Genomic DNA, 22,369 nt, shown 5'->3' on the forward strand with positions numbered 1-22,369 from the left:
ATCTGCATCCTGTAATATAAGTGATGTGGACCTCCATTATTATGTATGTCTGAAGAATGCCTTTTCTTTATTCTGCTTTTAATGAAGGTATGTAAGGATTAACACGTCTGACTCAAAGGTAATAAATACACATTTTAATGTTTTGAAATATTTTTTTTGTGGTGGACATGAAAGCATAAGTTAAAAACCAAGCACAGATTCTGTAAAACAAGTCAAATATATTTAGTGTTCACATAAACCTGTTTTACATTTTACTGTGAGCACCAGTATTATTTAAAGGTGCGCTGCTGTAAACTGCCTGAAATGTGTGATTGGCAGTTTTGGATTCACAGATCTTAAAGTGCACTTAACTTCCCAAAAGTTGGGTTATGACAACCGAGAGTTAGCACCATTCAAGGCCATTCAATTTCAAATGGATTCATCATGAATAATTATAAATACACAGAACTGCATTTCAGTTTACCATGAACACAAACACACGGTACACTTGACTCCCAATATTCCCTCCTCGACAAAGGCTTTTCTTTGTTACCCTAAAATACGAATAAAACTAAACTGAATTGATGTTTCTTCATTGACGTTTAACGCAGTGATGGTTCAGATTTCTCTCACAAATGGAAAACTTAATTTTTGTCCTCAATCCTCTTCTTTGTGACCATCATGGCTCTCTTGATTTGTTCGAAAGAGACAAACATAACAACGTTCCATGATCCCAACCTTAGAAACGAGGGCACAAATCTACAGGAAATAGAGAAAAAATAAAACTAAAATAACTAAAATACAGCCACAAATTTTGCTTAAATCTTTTTTTTTTGTTCAAATATTCCAAAAACACGATTGGGTGCCGGCCTCCGAGAGGAGGAACTCACCCTTTATAGAAAGCCGTCGGCCCCTCTTTGGTCATCATGGTCCAGGCGCAGTTGATGGCACTCTTGTACTGACCGGGGGGAGAGTTCATGTACCTGGTCTTCACCACATCCACTGGGGAAGCGATCACCGTGGTGACAAAGCCGGCCCCAAACGCAGATACAAAATGACAAGGAAGGTTGTCTGTGGAGAAGAACAGATTGGGAACAAAACAAGTATAAACGAGAGTAGCCGGAGGGCCTTTTTGTTCTGAAGTGAGTAGAACGGAAACTCATCGTCGGCAGATTATTTGACGTTATGAATGGCGCAATATAAGTGATTGAGATCAAATGCACCATGTACTGTACCAACTGCAGTGCTGTTATCAGCTGGAGTGGAGTGGGAGGGAGGAGAGGGTGTGTGGATTTCAAACCAATCAGCTGTCTCTCTTGCACTGTGTGTGTGTGTGTGTGTGTGTGTGGGGTAACCAAGGCACACATGGCAGAGGCTCCCTCACTCACCTGACAGCAGCTTGTGCTTCAGGATGGCCTCCTTGATCAGGTCGTACGTAACTAGCTCCGTGCAGTTGACCAGGGCATTTCTTGTGATGTTAGGCAGCGTGCCTGAAGGAGCCACAAAAAAGCTGATCACCACACAGTAATAAATCACTTCTGGGGTCTTGTCGTCCGTGGGCAGACGAGACCTCAATGAGTCACTCATTTTGAAGCGCGCGCGTCCTTTCAACCTTTCCAGAGTCCGCGCATGCCCTCGTTCTGGAAGATGTGCTTGTAGGCCTGCATGGTGCCGCTGTACCGACGAGCCACACCGTCCAGATTCACCTGGGCCTGGAACCGAACCTTGACCACGTCTGTTGGCTGTGCAAAAGACACCGCCATGGCGCCCGTGGTGCATCCAGCCAGGATTCGTGCCACTATGCCAGCTTCTGTAAAGGGGACGGACAGGAACAACAACGAACGGTGGAATAACAGTCTGCTCGCTTATTGTAACCACGTGCAGCTTTTAGGTAAGTCATTGTGTGTGTGTTTGTGTGTGTGTGTGTGTGTGTGTGAGAGAGAGATATGCTCAAACAAAACACCGATCGGTGTCAATACTCACTGTCTTTGCCACCGGTGTACAAATCTTTGACATTGTCGTAGAGGCCGATTCTGACGGAGGCGAAGCACACTTGTCTCTGGAGCCCCGCCACCAGCCCGTTGTACACAGACTTGGGCCCCTCCGTTTGGATCATGGTGCTGATCGTGCCAAACACCCCCCTGTAGCGGATGCCGTCCACTCCCTTCCTCTCCCCCTGAATCTGGGGTCACAGATTGCACTCAAGGTCTAAAACCGGCTTCCGCAGAACACAAGTAGAGAACTTTTAGACTCAACGGGACACACGTTGGGTGTTAATGAGTGTTAATGAGTGCAGTTGATTGAGGTTTTTTTTTGGGGGGGGGGGGTTAAGAGACAAGCTGCTCAGAAACGTGTTGTGTGATTCTGGAGATGAGGTAGCAACGGTTGTCGGTGTCACTGTACCTGCAGCCTGACTTTGGCCGTGTCCAGGGGAAACGTGAAAAGGTCGGCGACGCAGGCTGCAGCCCCGGCACTCGCCATCTTCACCCCCAGCGGGGGGGGCACATCTGAGGGTTTAAGTCCCACCATGTTCCCTAATGCTGGATTCGCAGGTAAGCCCCGGCACGCCGAAACAAAAAGAGAGAATTAGCCGGAGGACACCGGCAGTACATACTAATCATTTATCTCTTCAATTGAAAGATTTTACGAGCCAACGATCCGAGTGTGTATTGGTGATAAAAAAAACACAAGTACTTACATTGTTGGTCGAAAATGTAAAGTTGCCTTTGATCCTCAGTGGGATGTGATTGGTCAGATTATAATCCATAAAACGTGCCACACCGCTGAAAACAAAAATGCATCTTCGGCTCAGTATTTATGTATTATCCGGCTGGCTTTTTTTTTTATGGCATCAAGAGAGGCGTTACTGTGTACTCCTGCAAGGGTCAAATCAAAGTCCACAGACTCTTAGAAAGTCAATGTTCAATTTACCCCACAGTGCAGGAACATTTCAGAAAAACAACTAGTTTACATCCCTCAGTCTGTGGACTGTAACATTAGTATCCTTTCATGCAAATTAGGGTTTACAAAAGCATCTATAAACAGTATAAAACAGTCATTTCCTTTTATCGGGGAGTTGATTTTTTTGTTTTATCTGACACTTCATGAGCATTTATTTACTTTATTAGGCTGAGCGCATTCGTCACCCTCAATGACAATAAAGCACGCACTGTTCAGTTGGTCCACCGGAGCCAGTGGGATGTGTGAACTACAGAAGGTGTTAGCAGCTGATTGTCTAACAACTCGTCACTTTGCCTTTTCCCTTTTTGAAACGTGGGATTTGTATCATTAAGCATTTGCTCATTTGTGTTAAAATGTGTGTTTTTGTCAGTATTTCTTATTAACACATTTTTTTTGTATAACAGGGACTAACTATTTTAAAAAGTGCAGGGGGCGCGTGAGGGGATTGAGCTTGTGACTGAAGTTCACAACGCATCAGATAAACCCTTTGCGTCACAACAGACTCGGCCTCTCAGTAGTTGTTTCATAATACCTTTCCCTAAATCTAATCCACTAATCTCAGTTAGTATGGGGATTTCCGGAAAAAAGGACTATAGATGAAAATGATAAATCGACAGGTTCGACTAGCAGGAGTTAAAAGTCCAACAGTTCAAATTCAAACAAATAGTTTTGCTGTATTTGTTAAGATTTGAGGAGACCTCAAAAGAAAATTCTCCATTTGTTACAACCGTCAATGGGAGATCGGATGAGTTCAAAGTAATAAATGACCACATTAATTTAAAGAATGCACAAACTAAACTATACAAAGATGTCAGCGTGCGTGGACGTCTGGAGCAAACAAAAATCAACAAAGAGGACACAGATCTCTACTGGAAAGGAGCTTCATCCGGTTCTAACAAAACTAACCCGTTTTCTGATGGATTAATGATTCATAGCCGTGAAGGTCTGACAGGGGAAACTCTTCTATCTGCAGAAGGTCCAGTTGGAAGTGATCTCACTTCGTTGTGATCGGTCAACCTGAACCACAACCTCAGGTGCCGGTTAATAACTTTTCCTCTGAAAACATAGCGGAGTAGAAACATAAAGAGACCCGAAAACCAAATCCTTATTAAAAGGGGCCTCCAATTTTTATTCATGTCCTGAACTTGAGTAAATATGCTTAGTTGCAGGAGAGCCTGCAGGCTGCTTTCACAATGAACATCTTGCTGGAATACAACAAACTGTTTTTCTAGAGTTCAGTATTGATAATAAGTTATATTATCAGTGTTGTATAAATATACTCTGCAGCATCTTAAAGTCCTGCATCCATTCAACTTAAATATAGAAAATATGCTCATTATTCATCAAAATTAAACTGGTTACTAATACTGCCATTTACTCAGTTACAAGTTGGAAATTCCACCACCTTAAAAAGGAAAAAATAAATATTTGAATTACTGTAGTAAACAACCGAACATGTTAAAAAGAACTAAATCATTGTGAATGAATGATGGTAGTTCAAGTAATCTCCCACCAGGTGGCTGTAACAGTGTACAAATTAGTCTGATTGCATAAACAAAAAAGCCTCTGTAGTTTCCAATCAATCACACTTTTAATTAGATGAGTGATAGACAATGCATTGCAATCCAGAGTAAATTATCTGGACATTTTAAAAAGAAGTTTTAAAAATAAACATTTTAAAAATAAAAAAATCACATAAAAACAAGTTTCAGCAAGATAAAAATGTACAGAGCAAAAATAGTTTTAAACACGTAAAAAGAAAAACGGTCGGAACATCTTAGTGGATCACATTGTGTTGTAGACATAAAGAAAGTGCAGGCTTTTTATTCAACAGCATGTTTAGTGTAATTCTTTCACCATCAGTCCCAAAGATATATGGCATTACCAATAAATAACTGGAGAAAACACAACAGGAGAATTATGGGGTGTATTATTTGGAAGAGTGAATGTTCACAACATCGTTTTGTGGGTATGCACACGAGTGTGTGTGTGTTTCACTCATAATCCGTAATGGAACATTGCTTTGAAAAGAAGTGGAGCTGGAAAGAGTTTGAAAGTTTACTTCATCATTAAATTCTCAGCTATTCTTTCTTTTTTTTCAACTGCCGATGGAATAAAGTAAGGAAGCGATGATTTGTCCGGCAAACGTACGTTGACTATCGATGCCCCCGGTTTAGAACTTTCTCTGAACATTTACATCTACGTGGCCCGAGATTACAATATCAACATCTATGCATAATGTATAAAGTACAGCTACGACATGTGCACACCAACATCATCCGAGCAAACCTCAATATTAATCTCCTGTTCCCTCTTAGCGCGACAGAATCTCATGATTGTTTCAACTCCTTAAAATACGTCTGCCAGCAACAGTTTCTGGTCACATTCATTCAAACATCATTATCATACACATTCCCTAACCGCCATTGTCCTCATGAACCTCAAGAGACGTTTCTACACACACACACAAACGAGCGAGCGAGCGATCACCATGGTTCCCTTTGGGAAAAGTCTGCGCGACGTCTCAGCCGGACAGCGAGATCTCATAGTCACTCGTGGAGAGCGGCGGGCACCCGACTTTACGGACATTCTTGGCGTTGGTTATCCGAGCCGCCACCTCCACCGGCTTCTCGAAATAATGCACCAGGGCTCGCTCGGTGAGCACGGAGGCCAGAAACTGCTCGAACGTGATGGCCCAGTCTTTGTCGATGCTCGTGCTGGGAGGAAGCCCTCTGGCGGCGGGCCGGCCGCTCCCTTCGCCTTCGCCGCGCACCAGCACCGTGTCGTCCGCTATGTCCTCGCACTGCAGCTTCTCGTCCAGCTCGTGGGAGCCCGCGCTGAGCACCGAGTACGACGACATCGAGGTGTCATCGTCCGAGATGAGCATGGCGGACGAGGCGCCGGCGTCTTTGGGAGACGAGTCCTCCAGCTTGACGTCTTGCATGGGCGGCGGCGGCTCCCTCCCTCCGTCCTCCTCGGGGGGGCTCTGCTCGTCTCCCGGACCACCGGGCGGCGCCTCCTGGCGGGTTCGGGAGTCCGCGGCGGCTTTCGCGCACGTGCTCGCCCCCGATTTCTCCTCCGCGTCGTCGCAGGACGAGAACAGCTTCCCCACTTCTCCCATTTCCAGCAGCAGACTGGTGACCGTGGCCGTGGCGTGATAGAGCTCCTGTTCTGCAGCGTCCTCGCTGAACATGCTGTAGAGGGTCTTGCAAAGCTCTATAAACTGGCTCTGGAGAACGAAAGAAAGAAACCAACAAACGAGGTCACTTGTGCTCCACGGCAACTAAAGAGTGTCTCTGTGAACTCTATGTAAGCCGTACAGCGGGGGGGGGGGGGGGGGGAGAAGTCTCACCTGATTCAGCCTCGGGAGTTCTTTTGCGTTTTCCAGGTTAGGTTTTGTCTCCTGATTCCACAGTTTCAGGTATTGTTGATATTCAGGAGTGTTCAGTTTCTTCACTGTAAGATGTACAAAAGAATGTGACAACGCACCTAAAAAGCACTGAAACAGTTTTTCATTAAATGGAAGCTCATTGAAGGAATCCCATTTAGCCCATTAAAACACCCATAATCTTCGATAACATTTTGTGTGACGAAAACAGCAGAAAAGGAAATTTCCCACTTGGACTTTTTGCCACGTGAATGAGCACAAACATTGTGGTGCTCATTTTTAGACAAATGGGGCGAAGTGTGTCGTGTTAAATCTATTCACGGATCCCTTATGCAATATGCTGCTTACCTTTTTCAGTCTTAAATGTAACTCTGACAAAGCCATCATCCCGCTCACTTCTGCACTTTGAGTCATGACCTTTCGGAGAACGGATAAAATATCAAGCATTTGTCATTTAAATAAATTCAATTTTAAGAGTTTGATTATCTCAATCCAACAGCTGGTCTAAACTTCCTTCTCATCTCATTTAACATGATCCTATAAAATAAAGATATAAATCACAAAAACAGTTGATCCTGGGTTCGTACCGAGGGACGTTTCTGGAGTGACGTCTTCAAAGAAGTACTGTGTGGCTTCAAAGGCCGAGTCCGGTTCCTCCGGCTCGTGCCTCATTTCTGTAGACGAAGAAATTAGGAAACCTGAACGCGGCTCCACCGAAATGAAAAATGCTCCGTAGTTTCTGACAGACGACTTTCATTGTGCTGCATCAACGCACACACACACTCACCAGGTATCACATGAATCTTGTAGAGCAGCTTCAGCTTCTCCATGTGGTCCCCGTGACACAGAACCCCTAAAACCAACAAGCTCCAGACCTTAGAAACATCTCAAACCGTTTCGACCTATTGAACCAACATTAAACACACACACACACACACACACACACACACACACACACACACACACACACCTTACCCAGGCCATTGATGAACTCCCGAAAGTTGATGAGGGCATCTCCGTTCTGGTCGAGGAGACGGAAGAAGCGCAGAGCCAGGGGGTCCGAGTGGGCGCCGTTGGCCCAGGGGAACAGCAGGTTGAACAGGCCTTTGAATTGCTCCACGTCGATGCGGTACTGCTCCAGGTAGGGCAGGCTGGGGTCGTGGCGCTCAGTCGGGTTGCTGCTGCCGCCCCAGTAACAGCTGGTCAGGTGCTCCGCCTGGAGAGAGGGAGAGTGGTGCGGGTGCTGTGAAGCTATAACTAATAATAAATGCAAATCAAGCAGCAAATTAATGTGAACCAAGTTGATATGCAGCTCAAGAATAGCTCAGGGTGCATATTCATGATCCCCCAGACGCTCATTTCAACTAGGTGTTAGCTGGGAGGTGCACAACATGAATATGCAACTCACCTTGAAGAGAACATAGAGCTCCTCCAGCTCGTCGATGCTGAAGGCCGTCTCTGTTACAATAGTCCTTACCTGAACACATTATGCAATTACACTGGGTGTAAATAGAAGCATTACATTGATGTTAGGCGTCTGATTATCACAAGAATGTTGTTGGGTGTCAAAGCCTCAAATCTAATTTGACCTGCAGAACTAATAGAGTTCCAACTGTTCAGCTATCTGAACCGCAGGGTTGAGCAAGAATATTATAGAAGATATCATTTTACAAACATTCTAACTTAAGGTATATTGGAGAGTTCTTACCACATTGCGTTTAGTTGTATCTTCAATCGTTTGGATGACCCTCAGTCTCTGTTTGAAACGCATCTGTTTGATTACATCTGCGCGGATTGAACCAAATTTCTGATCCAAGGAGAAGGACAAACACGGGGAGATATTACTTAAAGTCCGTTAATACAGATGAAGGCTGGAGACAGCGGCATGTGTTCAAGACATCTAAAGTAAAAGTTCTAAATGTATAAATTGAAAACATACAGCATTTCATCGCATGCAATTACATTACAGATGGAAATGGATGAGGAAACTCCAATAAGATAAAGATAATAATTGATAAACTCCTTTCCCCCACCAAGACGACAGACTATCACCCAGCTTAAATACCTCGTAGGAGCTGTGGACTAGTTTAAAGATGTCGACCTCTGGATGCGGTTCCCCGTTGTCCGTCAGCAATGAGTGCAGGTGGGGGATGGGAGGGAGGGTGCTGTCCTTATTGGTGACACTGTCCAAGTATCTACAACACACAATTTAACAAAATCATCAAAGACTCTTCTCTCTTCCCCCCCCCCCCCCCCCTTGCCCCCTCAAGATTGACGAAGGACACCCTTAACAGCCAGAAGCTACATATCTGGTCCCTTTTGGCCCTCCTGACCTGCCCAGCACCGTCATGGCCTCTCCGTCATCCTTGCAGCCCAGCAGCTGGTGGATGTTGGCGTGGAGCACCGAGAGCGCCAGCTGAAAGATGACCTTGATGCCGTCGTAGAAGAAGCAGTCCACCACCACCACGGCGCTCTCGAACGGCATGACGGACAGGAAGAGGGTGAGGAACCAGGAGAGGGAGATGGTGGAGATGACCCCGAGGTCCTGCATGCAGTCGTACAGCTGAGGCACGTACTCGCGGGCGAGCTCCTCGAACACCCCCTGGTCCACCAGGGCACCTGGGGAACACGGGGAGGAGAAGGGAGAGGACGTTTGAACCGATGGAAAACGGTCAATCCAAACACCTTTTGGATTAAATACAGAAGCGCACACACTCACCCACGACCCGGGTGTTGTAGTAGTCGGGCAGCATCCGCTCACAGAGCGCCACGAGCAGCCAAAAGGCCTCCTCCTCTTTGGCGTAGAGCAGCAACACTGACGTCACGATGTTCATAGCCTTCAGCCCCGAGGGAGAGAAGAGAATTTGAGCGTCGTCAAGGTTTCCCGGCAGTTTGCGTCGGAAAATTTGTGCCGGGGAGGCGCGCGCGTACCTGACAGTACCCAATGTTGGGGTTTCTGAACGCGTAGGCCGTGAGGACGCGGCGCAGGGCGGCGATCCCCATCTCGTTCTGAAAGGCCGGGTGCTCGGGGAGGGAGCGGTGCAGGTCCCGCTCAATCTCCTCCGTAGCCAGGTTGTATTTGCCCATCGACTTCTCCACCAGGTCTTCGTAGTATCCGGGGTGGGTGGCCATCTCGTTGATCGCCCCTGTGAAAAACACAAAGCAGCAGCTCAAATCTCCTCCTACGAGACGGAGGGTACCGGTGAGGGGTCATTTTAGTTACATATTTAAATCCAATGACATCAACTTCTGATGAAAAGGGAACTTAAGAGTTACTAAAGAAAGATATGTGGATAGATAGTTAGGTTGAAGTTAAACAAAACATCAAATATAAAAAGGTTGTTCAAACTGGCAATGTATCAATAAGTGTCAAAGCAGATTTCACTTAAATCAAACATTTTGTCACTTGCATATATGACTAATTATATACTCAATTTGAATTGACTACTATTGAATACTTTATTCAAAGTATATGTATTTAAGTTAGTCAATCATTTGTATGAGCAACAAAACAATAACACAACATAGATTTGTGTTAAAAATGGATTGAGGTGGTTAGATTTAAAAAAATATATATAATAAAAAAATAAATCTGTAAACTATAATGTCTAAACAGAGCCAGCCAGGTGGAGGATCTGTTTTTACAGTATAATAAACTATATCAGCCCTCATTTTTACAATTTGAATCTGAGCTTCAGTCATGTCACTTTATGTACTATACGGACCGATAATAAGCACATGTTAGTAATATCTATTTTATTGTATTTACGTGAAGAGCTTTTCAGTAAAACCTGGAGAAAATCACGCAATGTTTTCTCTCAGTTATCCACATACCTCGGAAAACCGGCTTATTAAGCTCACCAAACTGGTTTTTATTACCTTTGTTCCAAAAAGAAAAAAAATATATACTAATTAGGTTAACCACGGAATGTCTTAAACAAGCAGGTTACTCTTCTTTTCTTGCAGGCGAATAGTGCACGACTGAACTCATCGCAGGTAAGAGTGACTAAGGGGAAACCAATGCAGCCGTGATTCATAAATAGATCACTAGAGAGGCGGAGGAGCGTGACTGCGGCTGCACACAGGAAAATGCAGCGCGTCAAAGGACGAAAGTCGAACAGGGTTCCATGAACCACGGCTCCTCCGCGGTTCATGGAAAGTTACTGTTCATTCTTCATTACAATGCTGTTTGGGGGTAAGGATTCAAACGTTAAGCACTCATGGAAAAAAAATGTATGCATACGTATGCTGTTGTATGAGCAACTTCACACAAGATCATGCAAGATCGCTTCTTTTCCTCCTTTTTACTTTAAGCGTTTCATCATGATTATTATTATTATGTGCATGAAGTATTTACATTTATGGCAATATTGTGCAGAGGATGATATACACTGATATGAAAAACATTTATACCAACTAATTAAAACTTTCAGCCTTAATCTTTTTCTAAAGTTACTCTGTACACATCCGTGCATGGCTTTTTTTTTTTGAGTTTCAGTATAAAAAGCTCATTTTTCTCATTAGGATACTTGTAGTTTGACCTCCCAGTAAATATTGTTGTGTGAAATACCGAATGGAAGCATTTTGCTGTAACAGTATAGGCACTATTCATGTCGCTCATTGGCTTACATTATTTAATTGTCAACAGGAAGTCTGTGGGCAAGTTACACCAGCGTGAAATATGCATCATGCGGTGTTATGATCATGTGGGCATCTGCAAGGTGTGGCTTCCTCGGGTATGACGTACCAGACCGCAGCGTATGACTAAACCACACGCCCGCGTGTGAGCGCGCGCTATTCCACCAACATTTGTCTCACCAGAGAAGAGCAGCCAGAGGTCTCCTCGCATGCTCTCAGGAATTCCCTTCAGGACCAGGTCCCTGGTCTTCTCCGTGCGGTACATGCACACTCCCTGCCCGTACTCTGCAAAGTGGTTCTTCCACGCCTGCTCCTTCAGGAACTCTTTTGCCTGAGCGAAGGAGGGGGAAGACTATTTAATGACGGGAGCCGAAGCTTAAGCACAATTACGGTAACCTGGGAGAAAAAAAAATGTCAACGCGACAAATGTGCATTTAACTCGCCAGCTTGGGATTGAACTCCTCGGGAGAGCGGCGGCGGTACATGGTCATGAGGGCTTGTGTGGCTGTGGGAACGCTGCTGTCGTTGAGGTTGAACGTGCGCTCGCCCTCCGGGCTGCTGGAGAGCAGAGATGCAGGCTGCGAATAAACCTGGACACACACACACAGTTAGAGGTATTCACGGTGTTTTATAGACGCTACTCAAAGCGAACCCGGCGTTTAGGAAACTAAAGAATAATCTTCTTCACCTCGTCGTCGGAGCTGTTCAGGCTGCCAGTGAGCTCCCGCTCCAGGTAGATCTTTGAGGTGGTCTGCTGCAGGAAGTCAGAAATCCGCTGGACCAGGAAGTCTCGGTCCTTCAGATTGGCAAACAGAAACGTCATACGATTCTTGGTGCTGATGGAGAGGGGGCTGGGCAGCACGTTGGAGCTGTCCGCCTTCTCCACGATGGTCACCTGGAAGAACAATGAGGAACATTGTAAACAAAACATGATAAAAGATGAAATAATTGACATGCAGACATATGAAATGTGTCAGCATATAGAAATTATCATATAAGAACACACTAACCAGCTTTTATTTCCATAAGCAATTTAACATAAAATGGAATGCTCAAACATCAATATTCCAGAGGAATAAGGTTGTTACATCCTGTTTATTTAATCAATATCCTTTGATTGGATGGCACCGATGTTTTCCAGAAACCAATTTACCCGCCTTTACTTTTTAATGGTTGAAGGCAGCTTAGTAAACAATCCAGGTTAAATGGAAACAAGCAAGTACACACTATGTGTACTTTCTTACAGTGACAAGAGAGCTATTTGGGCAAAAAGCAACTTGCCTCTCGCAGTGGGATAATGAGGCTGCACAGAGTCTCCTCCTTGCTGGTGAAGCAGATGTAGTTGGTGGAGACAAACATCTGTCCCAGGATGTGCATCTTGTTAAAGGGGGTCCACAGAGTGCAGTCTGTGTGTCCGTCTAGCTTTTCATCTTTGGGCAGACGGAAGAGCGCCCGGTAACGCTCGCTCTTAGCTCTTGCATCCAAATCCCTAAAAAAAAAAAAAAAGAAGAAAAAATAAAGAAAAAGTAGTCATATTACACCAAGAATTTAGTAAATATTTCACAGCTTAACGACAGATTGGTTTGACATAAATTATGCATTACAAGGAAATTAGTACCTCTATAGTGTACTCTTAAAATTCACAACAACAACCAAGTGGATAGTTTCATTTCCTCGCGTTACACAACTTTGTTATCAACCATCCATTGAAATACAGGGAAGTGATGTGAAACAGCAACCTTCGCTACAACCTTGACAGAGCAGTGGAACCAAACCCCGCTGACAGTAAATGTGCTGCTCAGGCAGAAATGGGATCCTGAGGCCATTCTTACAGGTGCTTTTGCAGTTAAACTGTAAAACCCACAGCAAATGTGCACTTCCCTTAGTGTCTGGATGACAAACTGCTCTACAACCCTCACACATTAATGTTCAATCAACTACAAAAAAACAACAACTCTAAAACCGAATTAACATTGGTCGGCATGAAGCGCTTCCCTCTCCACCACAGCGACTTCTCACCTCTTGAGCGCCGACACCTTCGTCGGGGACTTCTTGAGCTTGGGCAGCGAGCGGTCCTGCTCAAAGCCTTTGTTGTCCAGCAGCTGACGCATGGCGATGTTGGCCAGCTGCTCCGCCAGCTTGAAGGTCTCGTTGATGTTGAGGAAGACTGAGAAGACGTGCGCGTCGATGCGGGTGCTCACCTTGATGGCGTCGGGCATCAGGAGGGTGGCGCTCTTCTCCAGCTGGGTGATATCTGCCCAACGCACCACCAGTTTTGCTAACAGTGACAAAAAAAGAGAAATCATTAAAGTTGGGCATAACGTGTCCCTCAGGATGTGGCAGAAGTTAACTCTAAAAAAGGTGATTAATATATCAAACCTTCTTTCCCAAGTAGGTAGGAGTAGAAGCAGAGGTGGTTGATGCTGAGGTAGAGCCATCCCTGTCGTGGCACCTTGCCCTTCCAGTAGCTGCAGGAGTAATAGTTGACCAGCTTCTCCTCCTCCGGCATTCCAAACAGCTTGCGAAACTTGGCGCTGGCCTCCTTGAACTTGTCGGTGTCGTCGTCCTCTTTGACGTCGCGGTTCTTGTTGTACTCGGCAATGATGCCCTGAGGCAGGATGAGCAGAAAGAGACTATATACAAACTCTATATGCTACACATGTACAGGACAGTATGTAGTATTTACACTGTCCTGCACATAAAAAATATATTTAGTTCTGCGCCGGTGGTGGTTACTGGACATGCCGGATGTTTGATGACTTCAAACATCAAACTGCATTTTGATTACTTCAGCTTGCAGTAGGTACCTGCACTTTGCCTTTGACGAAGGTGGTGATGTCGTTCTCATTCTCAAAGATGGAGAGAGTCTGCAGCAGGTGGTGTTCCAGCCATTCCCAGTGCTCGGTGATCTCTTTACGGGAGGTTCCTGCGGAGGAAAAAGAAGAGACAGTTCGGTTACAGTCAAAATTTCAAAACGTACAATAAAATGAATATCTTCCAGGTCCAAAAGCGGCAGAACGAGGTTTGTGTTGTTACGGTTGTCAGTCAGCTCACATGAGATATTCTTGGGCTGCCGGAGAAGCGGATCACAGTAATGGCGGCCACAGTGGACCATTATCCCTCAACGCTGCTGCAAACAGCCCTCCAGTGAGCGCACATTCACTAAATTAGCCTGCGCCACACGCCCATTTCTCTGTGTGGACCACTTGAGGTTCTGGGAGGGGCAGCGAGGGAGAGGAGGAGGTTGGGAGCAGCTGCCGTTTCAAAGCCAGGCCAGTGTTATTTAGGCCCCCCATTTTTCAGACAGCGAGAACTATCAGTACTCCTTTCACGAGGCTAAAGGAGCTTCAGAGCTGCACATATTCTCATACAGGCTGCCGTTTGCTGGTGTTTTAATAGTGTCCCTTCCTCGTTCAACATAAAAAGTAAAATAATCTAAATCTTACCATGCATCATCTTGATTGTTTCCTTAACATTTCTGATTTTGTTAGAATACACACATAAAACGCAAAAATCACTTCTCAAACGTGACCATTAGCTAGAATATTTTACTGCTGACCGCTGTGGTCGGCAAAAAACATAGTTTGAGTATGCAAACTGTTCTTACATTATGTAGTCTAAATGGAGAAAATAACCACCAAATTAAGAGAATTAAAACAATAAGTTTTGAGTTTGAAGCGTCGGAGCTCGTCCTGACATCTCGGCAAACAAGAAGAGTGCCGCTTCTAATCAATCTGCAGTGTGGCTGCCACTTTAACCGATTTACCACCTCAGACTTATTCCCACTGGAAATAACAAGCTCTACATACAACTCTGTAATCGGTATATTCTCTGTAAGATACCAGGAGATGAAGTGGATTCACCAAAACCCAGAAACACAACATGCGCTCATATTTGAGCATTGATTTCTGAACCCGATCCCGTAGTACTGCTCTTTAAATTCACCGGGGCATGATGTAATGCTTGGCATTCAGCAGCTGACATGGGAGGGTGGGTATGAAAACATGGAGGCTCCTATACGGGAGTGAAGACGCAAGCGCCTTAAGTGCTTTAAACCAACATACTGAATTTTCAATGTGGACTTGAGAGATTAAGCAAATGGATTTCCTCACAGTTTCTTAAGAGAGTCAAAGTGCACCCACCGTGAGCAATGATCCAGTAAATTAAGGAGTCAGGAGTCTGGTACAGGATCCTATAGGGGGCCATCCGAGCACTGGAGTCCAAGACGACATCCAGGGTCCCAACCAGCAAACCTGCAGGAGCCAAAATATTGTTATTAAAAAAAGGGCCAGAACCAAATATTTACTCCAAAACACTTCAGATTAGGCTAAACGAAGAAGTCCTTGTTTGTTTTGGTCAAAAAAACAACAAATACAACACACTGAAAGAAAAAAAAAAAAAAAAAAAGTTACCCTAAAAATGTGTGGAGCTGTGAAACAAAGGCCCTCACACACACACAACTATAAAATTGTGCAATGCTTGATACGCTTTTCGAAGCGCGTTAACGCTTTCAGATCCTCCAGGTCATTTGTTCTGCTTGAACAAAAGGGGAATTCAATGAGGTCGTGTGGTTTAAGAAGTGAAAACATGGTGTGCATTGAATGACTGTGCTCCACGTACATAATGCCTTTGTTTACTTGTTCGGCGTGTGAGATGGTACAGTGATCGCCGCGTGTTTTCATCTCAGGAAGGACAACATAGTACATTTAGTCATTTGAACTGATAAATGAAGGCCGATAACCAGGGATGAGAAATCGCTCTTATGAAGGGCAGTTTAAAAACTTTTTATACAGGTTTTTATATTACAAGGTCTTGAAATTTAGAAAACACTAGCTGGGTAATTTCCCATTACGGTAGCATTTACCTCGCTGTTGTCATTTGTGAATACGTAACTGAAAAATCACCCGTCTGTCACCCGCCTGTCATGACAGAGGGGTGATTTTTGAAGAGCTCGTCAGAGCAAATCCAGTATGAGTCACACAGAGAGACGATGAGGGGGAGAGAGGAGAAATGCGAGTAAAGCCCAAATAGTTTATAGGGTGTTTATTTAACAAAAAACAAGAAACAGATAAAGTACTTCTCTCCCTTTTACACGTTTTCATATTCTATGATCATCGCCCAACACTTTTTTTAGTCCCTTTGTGAGTCACTTGAGAGCGTGAACACAACTTCCTCTTTAAAAAGAAAGACAATCACAAGGTTATATACAGTCACATATTGTCCCGTCACACAATTGGTTGTACGTCGGAAGGATTTAACGCCATCAGATTCAAGCTTTTCCTTTTCAAAAGAGTGAAGCAAAAAATAAAAATAAACAAATAAGAACTAAATTCTGCAAGTCTTGTCGTTTAATTTTCAAGATGCAGCCAATTGCACCGTGTAATGAATGGTTCAGCCCATGACGCGCCAGTTGAGGTTTAACGCGGGAAACTTGGGGGTACAAACCATACAAGAGACCACTGAAGGTGTCAGACCACTTGACATCAACCTTGTCCCCCTCCTCCAATAGCGTTGATGCAAGTGAAACCACAAACAGCCAGAAAGACGGCAGTTTATCAGTCAGCACGGACTGATCATGGGTTCTTGTTGTTGTTGTTGTTGTTGTTCATTTAACAAATGTGCAACCCGGGAGCATCACGCGTCTCTGTAGCGTCACCGCATGACAAACACTAAATCCACGTGGCTCTGCGTCCACGGAGACTTCCCATCGCAGGCTGAATGAGTGGGTGCACAACCGAGCAACAACTTGAGCAAAACAAGCAATGAAATCACGTGATGCATCGTGTGCCTCTCACAAAAACAACTACACAGAGTGGGCTAATTGTTAGAGTGAAAAAAACAACAACGAATCATCGGCTCAGAAACATTGAAACCGTTTTACAGCTTGTGGGAGGATGTTTGCATTGGAGCACCAAAGGATAATATGCTCCTTCAAATCCATACGGTCTCAGATAACAGAAACCCGAGACGAGCCTGCAGCATCATCGCAGTCATCATCATCATCATCATCACGTACGTTGCATTGCCTCCACATACGCAAAGATGTGAATTTTACAGCTTCTTCACCCTTTCTTCCACTCCAGAGAAAACAAAGTCACGATCATGACAAGACACACTTCCTGTCAAGCATACAGTTATTACCAGCTGGGTTTTGAAATGTCATGTTGTGCATAGACGCAAAAGACTTTTTTTTTTTAATAAAAAAAGGTTTCGTACTGTATTATTCTCGCTTCCACCCTGAACATGCTGACTAATGGATCTTATGGCCACAAATGGACAACAAAAAGCTTCCCAGACGTCCTTCCAGCTCCACACGGTACCATAAAACACGGTCTTATCTAATAACAGGGTTTGCATCCACTAAGTGACACTCATCAGGTTGGTTGTGTGAAGCAAACGCCATTAAACATTATGCTGAGCTTATACTGTAGACCTCTACTTTGCAGATTCAAAGTGTATTCCATGCATTGTTTAAATCAAAATACCTTCGTTATTTTGCAATATTCCTCCTCGCTGCCTCGCACAATTTAGCTTTACATGATCTCTGGATGCTACGAACACCATTGATGATCAGACCAGCTTTTGAATATTGCGGTAAAAACTAAAAATTGATTGTTATGTGGAAGGTTTATTCATTTTGATAAATGAGGAACTGAAGTCAACATGAAAGTGATGCACGGGTTGAAGACATTCAAAAAGAAGGCGAATCCATTGTTTCATTTGTCTGGTTTTGGAGGAATTATATCCGATAATAAGTGAGCAGCGTCTTTCTACCTATCATCACTGGGCATGTGCCCGCCTCGACGTCAGAGCTCCAGTCTGGTTATTTTGAGCGTGCATATTGGTGCCTGGCGATGTGAAATGCTCGGTCCTGGTGCCGCCGATTGCTTTCCTCTCTTCTTGAATGAGGTGCGTCTGGGCAGCGCCAGTGTCACTGGTGCCAACCGGCACTCGGCACATGTCAGCAAGCTCGCCATTTACAGAACAACGACATCATTCAAGTACTCACCAGACCGAGAAAATCAGGCAGCAGTTCTTATTTTGAAAATAAGAAAAAAAAGGTCAAATATGTCAAGGCCCAATGTGGTTTCCTTTAGACCTTTATTAGCCACACGACAGTTAATAAACATGACAGTATACCTTGAGACGAGTATCTAAATGTATTCCACAGATACTATTCCTTTAATATCACCATGTGTACTGGGACCACCATAGCTAAACAGTACTTGCAATGTGAATCTCATCTGTAAAACCAGCTGAATTCAGCTAAATGATGTAATTAAATTAAATCACATTTCGAAATTCAGTGAGGAAACAAGACAGCAGGCTGTTGAACTGTGAACCTCAAGGAGTTATCTGCATATGCTTAACCTCCTCCATGTCTTCCTCCAACTCTTCCTCCTGTCTGACCCATTTTGGATGGAATAAGCACGAGGAGGAGGAGGAGTGAGAGAAAGAGGAAGGGGAATGATTCAGCATGAACAAGCAAACAGTGTCTGAAATGGATTCACTGTTGCCGAGACTCCACAGCTACTGGCACCCGCACAAAAACTGCACTGACCATTGTTTGCATTGGTGTAACTGTTGAAATCTAAATGTAGCTTTCGAGCAGGAATAGCCTGCTATTTTTAGAAAATTGTATTATCAGAATTCGTGGACTATTTCAACCACCATATTCTTATCAAAAAGATATCCTTAATCCCAGCAGGCTGATCACGTGAAAAAAAAAAATCAATTGGAGTGAAAGCAAGCATTGTACTCTTCGCTTCCAGGTGAAAGGCCACCTGTGACAGCTGATTGGTCACGTGACAGCCCTCGTGTCCAGCTTTCCTCTCACGTAAACCAACATAAACACTCCCATCTGGCATATTGCGGGCTACCTATATTCCCACCACCATGTCAACATTAAACAATATATATTAAATAAAATATTCAGAATTTTAATAAAACATTGTTTTTGTAGTTCAGTGGTTTTGGGACTCACCCGCCAGTCCCCCGCCTCCATCCCCGTGGCCCTTCCGTTTTTGGAGGATGAAGTATGGATTCGCTCTCTCGGTGATCCACAATGCGCCGGCCAGTAAAACATCTTCGGGACTGAGCCACATAGTTCTCCCGTTTTTAAGGGAACATCGAACAGCGCAGGATGGCCGAGGGCGACCCCTAGATTGGCCCAACCGGGACGTGCGAGTATTCCAGCGGGGATTATCAGACCACCAAAACACCGATCAAGGCCTGATGTGCTCCTCCTCGACCCATGAAATATCGCCAACGATTTCAAGTCCGATTGAAAGCAAGACGAGCACTTAAGTGCTGCTACAGTTAAACGCGCCTGGCACGGATCGGATCGGCCTGCAATGTGGAAGTCCAACACCAAACGTCGCGCACACACACCTTCTGCTGCAACGCGCGCCTCTTGTGCGCAGCCCAGGATTCTTAAATACGATTTTTCAACAATAAACGTCTCGTCGTGGGGGCCGACTGGCTCGGTCTGGCTCGGTTCGCCTCAGCGAGTGCCTGATCGGTCTTTGTTGTGCATGCTCCCGTGCAGGTGTGATCGCGGTCGGTGACGTTTTCTGCGCGTCCTCGTTGCGCTGAGGAGAAATTCCCTTCAAAGACGGCGCGAACGAACCGTTCACAGTCCGTTTGCTGCCGGCTGCGGTGTCAGAACAAAAGAAGACGTTTCAGCTCTAAAACCCGACAGTAACACGCCAGTCTTCCTCTTCGTCTTCTGCTGCTGCTGCTGCTTCTTCTCCGCCCCGTTCTGCGCCGCTGTGGCGCTGCCGCAAGCAAATAAAGCGCGCGCGTCACCGACGGGCCGGTTACGCGCGCGCTTTATTTACGCGCAGGCCCGTAAGGTATCGAGGATCAACATATGGCCACGCGAGGAAAGTGATAATATGAGAGATGAGGAACAAATACACATGTTTGAAATCGAAATACCACACAGAAACTATTGGATGACGCAGCCGTTGTGGGACTTTTGTTGGATTTTCGGGACTTTTAGGCATAGTGACAGGAAGAGAGGGGGGGCACTAATACTTAACTTTAACAAACCTTCATGCTGGAGTTTTCCAGCATAGCCAGATGTGGAAAGCCAAGCAGACATCACCCTTTGTTCCATTGAACAGGCCTGTATGGAAATCTACATGTGAGCTGAGAACTCAGGCGCTACTCCCCCCCCCCTGTACTGATAAGGTCCTTTGTTCTTCCTCAGAAGCTTGGTCAAACAACCCCCCCCCCCCCCCCCCTCTTTTTGATGAACTGTTATTTCCTGTAAACCGGTCCTGACCTCACTCTGATCAAATAGGCTTCTACAGCCTTGTTGTGAACTCCACTGCGCAGTGAATAAAGCTCATCTGAACAGCCACAGAATTTGACCATATACAGAATAATTTCTTCAACACAGGCAACCGTTTAATTTAATGGAGCGGGGACATAGTTGTCAATCGCACCTGCGTAGCGTGCACCCAGGACAAAGTGTTGTTGTGATGAGCCTTGTTGGTTTTCTCAACAGTCCACCAATCCTGGCCAAGACAATTGATATTGTGGAATCTGATTAGTCAAGCATTGAGCATTATCGACATCATCATGATAGAGATATTGACACTTATAGATGGAGAGTATGTTACTAAATTCCTGTTCAGTAAAAGTGTTATATCACCATCTCCTAAATTCTGCAGATCTGGTCAGAGTAGTGTTAAAAAGTATGGAGGGAGCGGCATGGAGCGGAATTTTTTGGAAGTTTGGATATTGGGCTGCCTGTTGTAGTAGCGAGTTTCATTGCTCCCTTCATCAATGCTTGTCTTTTTTTACTTTTTCTATTACATATTTTAATAATGTTTTGGTTGGACATTCTATACTTTTTCTGTTTTTATTTAAGAATATTTTTTATATTTTGTGAAATTCTTCACAATTTATTTGACTTTTTTCATGAACATATTTTGTAATGAAACATATTTCAATAGGGCGGCACGGTGGTGTGGTGGTTAGCACTGTCGCCTCAGAGCAAGAAGGTAACAATAATATAGTAAAAATTATTAAAAATAATAGTGAAGTTTTATAACATTCAAATAAGTAGGATATGTTCAAAACAATATGAATAACAATGAAATCATACAGTGTCTGTATGAGTGACAGCGAAACCTAGTATTGCCCTGATTAAAAAAGTGAGTGAGTAAAGCCCCAAATCCTAAGAACAGCTTTTATTCCCACAATTAAATGCATTGGCAACACTGCCCATTCTATTCCAATTAAAAACATGCAAAAGGTCTCCCCAAATGTAGAAAAGGGAACGTTAGGTCCGTACAAGCTCAAACATTCACTGCACACACATAAAAATGCTTTAACATTTAGCTTTCCCGTGAATCACGTTTGTCTTCCATGGAGTCAACTATTGATATTTTATCAAATAGTTCCCAACCAAAGGGGCTTTTCTGAATCACAAAGCCTGTATGTTCTCATCTCACCACACACATACATAATCATCATGGGTACTGAAGTTCCCTATTTGGCCAAATGCAGAACTTCAGATTTTAGATAACGGTTTGAGTGATGCCCATGTCTGTGCAACAGGGGGCAACAGGGGACTTTCACTGAGCCATTCTGACCAGCTGTGTTAGTTGATTTGATTTCAGGTCCGGCTGAATCTGCTCCCACACCTTCTTTTGGTGGTTGAGCTCTTCGTCTGCTTCACCTGCAGCCAAGAAACCAGTTTGATGCATTAAAAGAACCCACCATGATCCCTTGGTTATGGTTGTTCATGCTACAGATTCAAATCTAATAGTACCTGGGAAGCTTTGGAAAATAACAATCCCCTGGTGCCGCCAAGCTCGGAGGTCGAAGGATTTCAGCCTTGTCTGGTGAGCAGGCACATCGACATCGCCTGCGACAGCACTTCTTCCGCCTTGGCTGGCTTTAGGTTACAGATACACATGCATCATGTACATGTACGTGGACACTGGGCCGCGGAAGCGCATCTCGCAGGACGGTCCTGCGGCTCACGCCGGCGGCGCAGGCGGTCTGGAACTCGGCGTGCGAGACAGCGCGCGTCCTGCAGGGGATTTCTCCTCCTGCTGCTGTTTTAGCCCCTTTTTCTTCTTCTACGTTTCTGGCAGGGAGAATACCGCCCTCCACTGGATAAAAACACGCATTACATTAATGTAATAACAGAAAAGAAGAAAAGTTAAAGAGTGTTATCGTTTTAATAATGATAATCAAATCAAAATATATTGTTTTGCAGTGTAAAGATGGGAGCTATGCAGAGGGTTAAAAATAAAAAAAATGAAATTAAAAGACTACATAATAATTACTATTATTAAAACCATTGGTCCATACATTTTTGAATTATGCACATTCTTCCTCAAAACATCGTCCTTTTTTAAACTTTAGGGACGTATATATAAA

General features: G+C 44.4%; 2 protein-coding genes and 1 long non-coding RNA gene across 3 annotated transcripts; all 3 read right to left on the reverse strand.

The window, feature by feature from the left end:
* Positions 1-119: 119 nt before the first annotated feature.
* Positions 120-2,851, reverse strand: ucp1 (uncoupling protein 1). Its single transcript, XM_078109104.1, has 7 exons — positions 2,678-2,851; positions 2,383-2,519; positions 1,963-2,161; positions 1,592-1,789; positions 1,368-1,469; positions 870-1,050; positions 120-738 (listed from the first exon to the last, which is right to left on the reverse strand). The coding sequence occupies exons 2-7, from the start codon at positions 2,506-2,508 to the stop codon at positions 624-626; spliced, it is 921 nt and encodes a 306-aa protein (XP_077965230.1). The 5' UTR covers positions 2,509-2,519; positions 2,678-2,851; the 3' UTR covers positions 120-623.
* Positions 2,852-4,512: 1,661 nt separating this feature from the next.
* tbc1d9 (TBC1 domain family, member 9 (with GRAM domain)) lies at positions 4,513-19,836 on the reverse strand. Its single transcript, XM_040186232.2, has 21 exons — positions 18,951-19,836; positions 15,109-15,219; positions 13,774-13,892; positions 13,346-13,574; positions 12,986-13,244; positions 12,248-12,455; positions 11,655-11,861; positions 11,410-11,556; positions 11,147-11,297; positions 9,260-9,474; positions 9,048-9,165; positions 8,662-8,947; positions 8,394-8,523; positions 8,037-8,135; positions 7,737-7,805; positions 7,304-7,544; positions 7,116-7,181; positions 6,916-7,002; positions 6,677-6,745; positions 6,293-6,396; positions 4,513-6,169 (listed from the first exon to the last, which is right to left on the reverse strand). The coding sequence occupies exons 1-21, from the start codon at positions 19,069-19,071 to the stop codon at positions 5,465-5,467; spliced, it is 3,741 nt and encodes a 1,246-aa protein (XP_040042166.2). The 5' UTR covers positions 19,072-19,836; the 3' UTR covers positions 4,513-5,464.
* A 1,317-nt stretch (positions 19,837-21,153) lies between these two features.
* On the reverse strand, positions 21,154-22,070 carry LOC144411605 (uncharacterized). The gene is made up of 2 exons (XR_013468804.1): positions 21,753-22,070; positions 21,154-21,659 (listed from the first exon to the last, which is right to left on the reverse strand). It is a non-coding gene; the product is annotated as an uncharacterized LOC144411605 (long non-coding RNA).
* Positions 22,071-22,369: the final 299 nt, after the last annotated feature.

Source organism: Gasterosteus aculeatus, chromosome 9 (genome assembly GCF_964276395.1).
Source record: "Gasterosteus aculeatus chromosome 9, fGasAcu3.hap1.1, whole genome shotgun sequence".
In the NCBI taxonomy this organism is placed as follows: Eukaryota; Metazoa; Chordata; class Actinopteri; order Perciformes; family Gasterosteidae; genus Gasterosteus; species Gasterosteus aculeatus.